We start from the raw sequence: 11784 nt of genomic DNA, 5'->3' as shown, positions 1-11784 counted from the left end.
TCCCTCCCTCCGTCCCTTCTTTCTTTCTTTCTTTCTTTCTTTCTTTCTTTCTTCTTTTTTCTTCTTTACACTACAGATTTTATTCCCCTCCTGGTCCACCCCGTCCAGCTGTTCCATAACCCGTACTCCCATTCTCCCACCAGACCTCTAAACTTAAGGTTAGGTGCATCTTCTCTGACTGAACCCAGACCTGGCACTCCTCTGTTGTATATGTGCGGGGGGCCTCATCTCAGCTGGCGTCTCATCATCATCTTACTGTCAGCACCTGTATGTATGCCGCTTTCCCGAACACCAAGGTTGGTCAGTCACTCCTGCACCAATCAATGACTTACCCTCCAAAGAAGCTGAAAGTCACACAAAGAACTGTCTATGAAAATGCAAAGTGAGAGATTTCATGCTCTTGGAGTATGTTAAAATAGTAATAGTAGCATTTTCTTTTCATGCAGAATTCAGGGAAGACTTTGTTGAAGGAAAGCTCCCTGCATAGTTACCAGGAAATGAATTTTTCATGATTATATTTCTTCATATCATGTTATGTTTTCTAACTATATCAGCCTCCTTGGTAACTGCATGTGCTGGGCCATTAACCTATTCTTATTTTCAGCCCTTTTTGGACTCTTCTTTGTCACTGATAAATGATCTGTTATAAGTTAAAAATGTAAATATCAAAAGAGTTCTCTTAGTTCAACTGGGCCACTTGTGGGAAATTTTGGCCATCTTTTAATACTAATAAGTCATCTGCTATAGACTGGAAATAATAAGTATGTTGTTTAGATCTATGTCTAAAGTAGGCAGATGGGGTCAGGGGCTACACAAACCTCTGCCCTTCTGTCAGTCTAAAAATATTCTTCTTATGTAAACTGTCATTATGTCATAACATAATTCCTCTATATCTGTGAAGTGTCATCCTTAGAAATGCCATCAGAATGCCCATGTCCCATGGTCAAAGGCACTGAAGAATATGTGTAATGGGCTTTTAGTTGGAGCATAAAAAATATAACTCAGGAACTTTCATAGATTGTATTTTATGATGGAAACTTATAATAATCTTAGTCATTGTAGCCTGAATGCCAGGTAACTTTTGGCATGAGTCTTCTTAGAAATAATCTTATTGATTTAATAGAAATGTTTTGTATATGTTACATGAAGGGAATTATATTAAAAGGTAACTAAAGTTGGTTATAATTTATGTGTGTAATTTTGTTTTCCTCTTAATATTTTATATAAAATATAATTGAATTTAGGGTGTTGCTTTCTTACATTATTCTTTGTGAAAAATAAAAGGAAATCTAATTCTCTTTTGAAGATGATCTATCCTATGGGACAGATGCTCAGCTGCTTCAGTCTATCAGCTTGTATTTTTCATTTTTATTTATTATCAAAATCAATATGCTATTTGGAAACTGCCAATTGATTTCTAGATATCTAAGGGACTACAATTTGGAGAGTAATACAAAGTGAGTCTCATTAGGAAGTTTACTTGAACCAGATGGTAAGAATGAGAGCCTTTAGCTCAAGTGACTTTTCTGCACAGTGAAGTAAGTTGGACATTCTCTTGGTGCGATCTCAGCTCTGCAGAGATAATAGAGAAATTAGAGGAATAATTCCTTATGTCCCTTCCTGAGCTAATATTTTGTGGTCCAAAAACATTAATTTACATATGGCACAATAATGTCCAGTGGAAGGTTTATAAAGAAACTCTGAGAGTGTATGAATTTACTTAACTAGAAAAAAGTTAAGCAAAAGAAATGACATGACAGATGCAATGCATTGAGAACATTTTGGGAAAGGAATGTTATAGGAAGCCATTTGGAACAAGGCAAGGTCACCACGTCGGTCTCCTTTCTAATTCTAACTCATCTTGAATCAACCTAATGGTGTGCCCAGTCATACAGTGAATAGTTTGAGTGAATAATACATAGAAATTATTGATCCTCATACACACACTTATGCATGTGGTGCAGGTTATTGTTTTCTATTTGTTTACTGATGCTGAGAATTGAACCCAGCACCTCCAGCGTGTTAGGTATGCATCCTCCCATTGAGCCATACCCACAGCTGTTGGCTTTGTAACAGCAGCTCATTCTATAAGTTGGAGTACCCCTGGTGTACCCCCAACGTACTCTGTGGACCACATCCTTGTAGTATACTCCTTTTACTTTGTAGTCAGAGGAAGTTGTGTGACTTAAGGGTAAATTGGCCAAAACCATCTCAGTCAGATTAGGCTTGACCTAATGTTTCTAGTTGAGTTAGGAGATACAAAATAGTATAAGAGACAAGATGGTCTTGTTTTCTCGTATACATCCTTACTAATTTTATCTTGAATGCACATATGAGGCATTCTAAGCCATAATTCTTACTATACAATTGTTCTTGCTTTAAACCCTCACCCATCTGCTGAGAGTCAGGTCTGTTGCCTACTGTTGGTAGTTGCATGCCCATGAGTAAAGAAAAGAAAACACATTTTTGTTTTCTCTGCCCATTGAGTGAAGGATGGTAGCTGTGTCCATTGCTGGAAAAGGTCTCCTTGGAAAGTCTATGGACCTGCCCTTAACCCTTTGATTTGTGAATAAAATCTCTTCAGAGCTAGAATACTAGTGAGGTCTTTGTTATTGTGGCCTGGACTGCTCTCCTGATTCTGGGGCTCCCTCTCATGCCACATGAGTAAGAAGAGTATAAGCCAGTGGTGCAAAACTGTTAGTATTTCTTTGAATCAGATAACTAAACAAGTGTGTACTGACAAAATTCTTCTGTTACTTGAATAGTAGAATATTTTTGTAGGAACTAAAAATATGCATTTCCTTTAGTATACATTCCTTAGCTGTGGGAGACTCTATTGTTTATTCTCTGCTAAAGCTCTGAAAAAATCCAGGGCATTTTATCCCTCCACAGTTAAGGGAATTAAGTGGGACAGAAAAATTCTACCAAAACAAATAGGTGCTTTATGCAAAATAAATGATGACTTATGAAGACAGAGTTAAATGGGATTTTAAAAAATGAGTTGAAAAATAACAGGAAAGTAAACTAAAGTAATATTCAGTATCAAGAAATTCCACATGCAGGGCAGTGGTGGTGCACACCTTTAATCCCAGCACTTGGGAGGCAGAAGCAGGCAGATTTCTGAGTTCAAGACCAGCCTGGTCTACAGAGTGAGTTCTAGGACAGCCAGGGGCTACACAGAGAAACCCTGTCTCGAAAAAAAAGAAAAAAGAAAAAAAAATCCCCATCTTCTGATATAAAACCTGGAGTTCTTTTATAAAGTCCATTGTTTGTTTGATTGATTGATTGATTGACTGACTCATTTTGGAAAATGGCAAACATACCATGTCAGTTCTGTATAAGTCATGGAGATGGAAATCAGATCTTCAGGCACATTTATCTGCTAACCAAAAACCCTAGACTTCATATGATTATCTTAATCCTCTCTAGAAGACTCGTATTTCTAGAAATGTGTCATGAAGTGTTTGGAAAATGTGTTTAAATTGACTTGGCCATGTGATTCTTCTCTTCAAATACTTTGAAAGTTCTAAGCTTGTATGAGAGTTAATAGGGAGGAGGGAAAGCTGTTTGTGTAGGATTTTTTGTTTGTTTGTTTTTAAGATTTAATTATTTATTATATGTAAGTACACTGTAGCTGACTTCAGACACTCCAGAAGAGGGCATCAGATCTTGTTACGGATGGTTGTGAGCCACCATATGGTTGCTGGAATTTGAACTCGGGACCTTTGAAAGAGCAGTCAGTGCTCTTAACCGCTGAGCCATCTCACCAGCCCCTGTTTTTTTTGTTTTTAACCAGTTATCTTCATCAGTGTGTGTTTGTTGGAAGCAATAAGTCTTGATGGTTTGAGTTTACCTTGTTCCTACTAATTGTGGGGCTCAGTCCATTCTAGTGAAATCAGGAATGTATGACAGGACACCCCATTATTCTGAATGCAGTCTAGGTTTCTTCATGTTTTGGATATCTTAACTTTCTCTCTGGCCCTCACAGCTGTAGTGTTAAAGTTCGTAAATGAATGGATCAGACTAGTTGACTCACATGGAACTGTTTCTTTCAGCTTTTTGCCTGAATTCATCAATGGGGACTTTGATTCTATTAGGCCTGAAGTCAAAGAGTACTACACCAAGAAGGTAAAGCACACCCACTTTTGCTCTTGAGCTCTGGCTCATGCCATTGCTCTGGCTGACTATCATGGGTGGTGGGGGATGGGTTGAAAACCTCGCTTGGTTATTTTTATAGTTTTTGTTGTAGAAATTTAATATATAATACATATTTAATATATACCCATAATTAATATTTATATACATATATTTTATATTTTATAATTTTATGATATAAGTAATACAATTGATCATAATAGAAAATATATAAACCTTTTAAAATGATGAATAGAAAAATATTATTGATAAATTCTATCACCATCAGATATTCATTAATCCATACCCTAGACATACATGTTATATATGTATTCAATATGATTATAGTTTACAAAGGTATATCTAATAACTTGTTATTTATACTCTCATTAGTCATTATACATTTTCATTAATATTTTATTCTTGTTTAGTGAATGGATTATATTAATATTTTACTCAACCAATTCCCAGTTAATGTACTTAAACTGCATCTATTTTGTCACATTGTAAACTCTACTAAAATATCTTTATGAATGAGTTTTTATAAAATTGTATAATGGTATACTCCTTGAATTTCAGAAGTTTTCTATAATATCTAAGTTTTTTTAAATGAAGCTACTAATTAGACCTTGAGATTAATAATAGTCAAACTTTTTCACTAGTGTGCAAATCTTTCTCAGATCTTTACACTTAAAAACTATATAAAAGATCTAACTGGAGATGCACATCAGTGAATGACAGTAATTACTGATTAAAGGATTCAAAAGTCCTAGAAGACAATACAGAATTTTAAAAAGAGAAGTTGCAGTATCTGTAATTCTAGTACAACTTCATTATGTGTATCACTGTAAACTGGTATGGTCAAATCATATTTATTTTTTTATTTTTATTTATTTTTTAAATGTTTATTTATTTAATGTATGTGAGTACACTGTTGCTGTCTTCAGACATACCAGAAGAGGGCATCCAATCCCATTATAGATGGTTGTGAGCTACCATGTCGTTGCTGGAAATTGAACTCAGGACCTCTGGAAGAGTAGTCAGTGCTCTTAATCACTGAGCCATCTCTCCAGCCCATAATATATATATTTATTTTAAGGAAACTGCAATGACCGTGATCATAAAGTAAATTTCTTATAAGGCTGTGGGAGAGGTGAGATACTTTTTAAATGCAGAGGAAAGATTGAATGAATAGCTTCAGGCAAGTAATGACTATGAAAACAGGGAGAAGGGGCTGGAGAGATAGGTTGGTAGTTCTGCTCTTCCAGAGAAGCCAATTTAATGCCTCGCCCATGGCAGCTCACAGTCATCTATATCTCCAGTCCCAGTATGCCCTCGTACAAGCATACATTCAGACAGACAGTCATACCCATAAAATAAAAATAAATATTTCCCCCCAAAAACTCAACAAAGAAATTAGTCTTCTGGGACAAGGCCACTGATAGTATCATCTCTGCCTGCCCCCTATCTGTGTGTGTGTGTGTGTGTGTGTGTGTGTGTGTATTTAAAGAAAAAGAGGAGTTGAATAGGCTAAGACACAGCTAGAGGTGGGACTAGTGTGGAATGGAAATTATGCAAAAAAATGCATGTAAAATTCTCAAACAACAATATTTTAGGAAAGAAGGGCAAGAAGGAAGATAAGGGAAGGGAAGGAAGGGAAAAGGAAGTCAGAACTGGCATAAGTGAACCAAGGCTGTTGTGAATGCAAATTCTGGAGTTGGCTGGAATGCAGATTTGTGCAAGTCCCATCTGCCCACCAGCTGATCAGACCTTCTTTCAGCAAATGAAGACCAGTCCCAAGTCAGTGTTTGATATTCATGCTCAATTACTTCAGCATTGGCATGTTGCTATTCATTCCCCCACAGCCTCACTTCTCATTAACTCTATACCTCAGCCTTGCTGGGAAGGAGCTCTAGCCTTGCTTACAATGCAGAGCTGTGCTAATGCACAGGTATTAATCATATTTTCAGCAACAGAGCAAACAGAAGGAGAAGCAGGGAGCAGCATACTCAAAAACAAGCTGAATAAATACCTGGTCAGAACTGACTTACCTCCCTGTCTTTTTATGCTGATGGCTTGCCAGAATCAGAAATGTCAGTCTGACCATTACTGTCTAGGGTGAAGAAATGAAGGAAATAAGCTTCGAAGAAACTTCTGCATGTTTTAAATTGAGGTTCAGCAATAAAGGAGATTTTTCAGTTAATACTTGTGATGGATTTTTCTTATATTTCTTGCTTTGCCTGCTTTTGAACTTGAAAAGTCATATTGGTTTTTCAAGACATGGTTTCTCTGTGTAACCCTGGCTGACCTGGAACTCACTCTGTAGATCAGGCTTGCTCAAACTCACAGAGATCTGCCTGCCACAATTTATATCCTTTTAACATTTAGTTTTGAAAGTTATATCCAGAAATTTCTTTTCATTTCTCGTTTCTAGGCTACATAGTCTAATGCAGTTTTTCTCTGTGTCCTGTGTGTTAAAGTCTCTTCTTTTGAACGAACATGCTCCTAGAAGAGACAGGTGATGCCCTTCATGCAGTTACTGTGCCCTGCAGAGTGCACCCTGAGTGTTTGGCTGTGAGTTTAATAATGATGATAATTACAAGTTAATGCAACATTACACACAATTTCTATAAGCCATTATCTCCAACTTCAGCAGTCCTTAAGCCTCTGTTTTACATGAAGGGGCATTATCTTCACTTTTACATCCATCTGGTCCCTAGGCTGCTCTGAGCTCTCAGTGATCTAAGACTTGGGCTCTAGGAAAGCAATGAAATTTATAGTGCTAACATATTGTTGTAATCATGGAGTAATCATAGAGCCAGCATTGACCCATGTGTGGTTGAACTTTGCAAGGAGTATACAAGCCGGTGCTTACTCTGTATGTCACTGTAAAATCTGTTTGCCTTAGTTCCCAGCTTGGGTCACTGTTTTTAATTGAATGAGAGATTCCTCTCAATAGTGTTAATATTGTTTCTGTGGTTTTATTAAAGGGTTTGTCTTAGTTTTGTTTTTTTGTTGTTTGTTTGTTTTGATTTTTACTTTCTAGGCAATTCAGAACTTCTTTGACTCAAGGCAGAAGTCATCAGTTTCAGCCTTTGTAATTTTCCTTCTTCATGAGCACATACATTTTAGTTTTCAGAGAACTTTTGGAATACTCTGTAGTTCTTTATTAGTTACAGGAGAAGGGATTCAAACAATGCCTACTTTATGTTGAAGTGACTGAAGAGCTAGTTTCAGCTAGTGTCTGAAGATGTTGTAGATCAACAGGGTTTTATATAAATAAATAACTATATAAGTAGTGGTAAGTAGGATCAGAGGTAAAATGGCTTTGCAAATGTAATCACATAGAGTTCAATGGCCTCAGTTAAATGGTTCCCTGTATGCGACAGCTTGAAGGTTAATTAATTCTCATGCTTTCTGTGAAAGAATTCTTTTGAACTGTTGAGTGAACTGCTGCCACTGTTTCTCAACAGCACCTCCCTGGCTGTTGCTTGCAAACAATACTTAGAATCTCTGGGAATGGATTTCTCACAGCATCCATAGCAATGTGATGAGTCTGGTGTGTGATTTCACCTTCACAGTTCCATCACGCGCCCTTCCTCAGTGTTTCAGTTCAGGGACAGCAGAGAACAAGGTGCAAAGACTGGGCCAAGGTCAAAATGAATAACACCTAAGCTTTTGATAAATTACTCAAGTACCAAAATAAGATTGAGCTAGCTAGTATAAATCATTGAATTGGGGTGAGTGGTAACAGAAAGATAGCAAGGACACTGGTGACCAAATATATGTACTTTTATGCTGTAAAGAGTGTTTGGACTTCAGGAAAATTCTGAACCACAAAGGGCATCCTCTAGATAGAATAGTAACACCACTAGTTATTAGTCAAACATGGGACTTGAAATCTGGCCTCTAATTTTGTTCAGAAAAGAACATCCACAATTGGATCATGCTACCCAAGGACTGTGTAGAACTATAATTATAAAGGCAAAGATCTGACTGAGCTATTCCAACTGCAGTGTAGAGCTGAATGAGGGCAGCAGAAAGGCTGCGCTGTGGACCACCCGTTTTCTAGTGTGTGTCAAGGTTACAGGCCACCAGGCAGCTGCAGAAATAGAACTAGAGGCCAAGATCAATGCCTAGACTCTTGTTTCTTCCTGCCTTCCATTGCGTTGTGACATTTTCTCAGTTGGGAAATGTGATGAATGTGAGCAAATTGAATGACTTATTAAACAAATGTTTTCTTATTTAATCTTCTTATTGTCATATAATATTATAGAAGTCACATACTAAGTTTTAAAGCCTGTTTTCAACAAAGAAGATCAAAATTTTTAAAAACAATTTTCCTTTCTATAGATAATGTTTTCTTGTGTTACCCCATGTCACAGCCACCTCACTGTTTGTTACAGCTAAAAATGGTATTTGGGCTTACATAGAATTTTCTCAGTGAAAGTCATTAAAATCTGGCTTCTAGGTGACATGTGAATAGAAATTTTATTGTTTCATAAGTGAATTACTGATATTGAATAATGCTTTGAATTTTAATTGCAGTTTAAAAATGAGGGCACTGATCCCAAATGTTAAAGTGGTCAGTGAAATGGGTGGATAGGTACATGTGTGTTTTAAATAAATAACAATTTGGATGTTAATAGCATTTATTTAGTTTTTTTGTGTATAATAGAGTTTTTCTTGAACTGTAAAAAAAATTAATTTATTACACTACTGAGTGTCTCCCTACTTACTACATGTGGGGAAAAAAATCAAATCCTGTTTCATGCCTCTGGTTCCTTAGGTGTTTACACTAATGATGGAACAGTGATCAGGGTGCAGTGATGCTCTAGAAAGATTAGAACACTGGTCCAATCTTTCTTTTCCTTTCAAAAGTTATTATCCTATGAGCATGTCTGTTGTTTCTCATAAATGCTGCTTTAAAAGTATTTCTTGTCTGTTCATATCTCTAAGTATATCATTTATAAATGTATTTTTTTATTCGCAGTCAGAATCCTTTAGAATATCTTTTGAATTTGATGAAGCTCTGGGTTCAGTTCTATTTAAATTTAATTGAATGTCTCCTATTAAAAATGTCTACCTTGATCTACTTAGATCTCATGAATATTATTATGTTCACCCTTACTAGTGTCTTTTATTCTGTCCTCCTACCCACATGCCAATAAAATATAGATATTTTAAAATTAAGCAATTTAAAGAACATACCAAACTGAACTGTTAAAAACTTTCAAGCTAACATAATTGTTTATTATATAAGGAAAGTGAATTATAAAACACTGAAAGGCCACCTCCATTCACTTGAATTTTTTTTTAAAAAAAAAAACTAGAAACAAAATAAAGCAAACAAATTCTGAGCTCAGCAAGTCTGTAGGCTTAGGCATGAAGACTAATTAGCATACGATGTGATATAAAGCTGTAACTGAGGGAATTATAGACAGACATTTTCCATTGACAGTGAGTGACAGGTTCTTTACTTTACATTCTCTGAACTGGCTGCCTAACCTTTATTAGCATCTTACAAGGGGAAGAGGAGGCTGCCAGGGGAACATCATGTGAAACTATCTCCTGAATGTACCTTAATTCCTGCGTTTGCCTCAATCATAGCTCTTTCAAATTGAATTGATTGCATGTATATTTTTTGAAACTGTTTGAAGTGATTTTATATCCTTAAGGTATTTGGGAAGGGAGAGCCTTTGCTCTTTAACCACAGGCACTCCCAAGTGAGATCTCCATGACCCATCAATGCATGCCAGCCCTCTGGGTCTCTGGCACTCTCTTTCCTTAGTCACTGGTAGAAGGGACCTACTCACTTGGGTCCCTGTCTGTTCACCTCCCAGTTTTGTTTCTTTCTCCTTCTGTACTTGTTTGCAGAGCTTGATAGAAACAATTCAATCTGGACTTTCCTCTTTATTCCTGCTAACAGGGTGACCTAGTGAATTCTCACATCTGTGCCCATTCATCTTGGCATCCCTAGTAAATAGAAGGCTGTCAATGTAGATGCAGGAACTAAGCCTTCTTTTAGAACTAGAGTGGCAAGGTGTAGGTCTTATATAATATTTCATATAAAAGAGATATGAGATTATATGAGTTTCTGAAATTTGACATTCCATATATCTTTTCTGGAAACCCACAAGGGAGTTATCTTAAATACATCTGAAAGAAGTAGAAATTTACCTTAATATTTTAAAATGTATTGGTTTCTAACTAGGCTAAAATTGTACTTGGATGCTGCTAAACGTCTTTTATTGTTTCAAAAACTTTTCATGAAAGCTATATACTCGTATGGTTGTTTTTAAAACCCATGGGGGGAAAAATAACATATCTAAAAAGAAATTTTAGGGCATTAAAAATACACCATATGATATGATGATGAATATAGTTATACATGTTGGGCCAAACTCATAAAGTACACAAAACTGACAGTGAATGCTCGTGCAAACTATGGACTTTGGGCAACAAGGACATGTGTCTCTGTTCAGCTGTAACAAATATGCCACTCTGAGGAGAATGCTAACCATGGAAAATGCTATGCATAACCAGTGTCAGAACATGGAGAGAATAATTTTTAATTTCACTGTAAGCCAAACCTACTCTAAAATTCGTCAAGAGTGTAGGTGAAATTGTTCTAAAATACAGCTAACTAAGGTAGTAACAACACACTTTAAGGTCTTACAATATACCAATTTGCATGTACTTCCATTTATAAATTTATTTAGTTTGTGTAGCAACTTAATAGAAATATTACTATACCATATAGAAAATTAGAAATGAAAAGATGCTGAATGACTAACATCAGGTAGTACAGCTAGGAGTTGGTGGAAGTAGGACATTGATAAAGAGGCAGTCTGTCCTGGAATCCAAGATTTCTCATAGTCACTATGCCCATTCATCTAGTTTCTCAAAAAGAAAGCAGTGCTTCTCATGATCCAGAAATCCTAGCATCTCCTTTTCTTTGCATAGGATTTGCATTTTCTGTTACTTAAGTCTTGCTGTCTAAATGTACTAGGTAAGTAGGCATCATTACCCATGAATATCTTCAGTCTTCCAATCCCTTCACCATGGATATCCTAGTCTCTCTGGAGATTGTTGGAATAAAGTCCTTGTAACATTTATTTGCCTGATGTAATTCTTGTCTCCAAGGTTTACTTCCTCAGTCTGCTAACCCTGCTAAGCCTGCTTCTGGCTTCTTATCTAGGCCTATGCTGTTTTCAGCCTCTGAGACATATTGCTGAATGAGTTTGCACTTTCTAGTTCTTTCTGGACTCTGGCTTGCTGGTCAACTCAGTTGTTCTGGGTCAAACTCCTCTCCAAGTTGACTAATTCAGTCTGGCTTCTTTTTTGTCCTCTGACTGTTTGCTTTGTTTAACCTCAAACTAAGTCTGACAGTCTGTTCTAATTTCTGGCTCCTTCTCATTCTGGCTCATTTCTGTCTTAACCCATGTCTAGTCTTTTTCTCTCTGTGTGACCTCTCTATATATAATTATTCTGGTAAAGTTATGTTCTTTTTTTCTCTCTGTGTGCTACTATTTTCTTCCTCTTCCTCTTCCCCTCCCTCCCTCTCCCCTTATCCTCCTCCTCCTCTTTCTCCTCCTTCTCCTTCTCCTTCTCCTTCTCCTTCTCCTTCTCCTTCTCCTTCTCCTTCTC

General features: G+C 36.6%; 1 protein-coding gene across 2 annotated transcripts in view; it reads left to right on the top strand.

Annotated features, from left to right (window-relative positions):
- Tpk1 (thiamin pyrophosphokinase 1) overlaps window positions 1-11784 on the top strand; it is a 320733-nt gene that overhangs the window by 121322 nt on the left and 187627 nt on the right. For both annotated transcript variants that reach the window (XM_021189978.1, XM_029535392.1), the window contains one exon: window positions 4056-4128. In XM_021189978.1, coding sequence (XP_021045637.1) covers window positions 4056-4128 — 73 coding nt within the window. The remainder of the gene's footprint in view (window positions 1-4055; window positions 4129-11784) is intronic.

Source organism: Mus pahari, chromosome 2 (assembly GCF_900095145.1).
Source record: "Mus pahari chromosome 2, PAHARI_EIJ_v1.1, whole genome shotgun sequence".
NCBI classification, from domain to species: Eukaryota; Metazoa; Chordata; class Mammalia; order Rodentia; family Muridae; genus Mus; species Mus pahari.
Note: the sequence above shows the minus strand (reverse complement) of the source record. Positions and strands in the feature narration are given on the sequence as shown.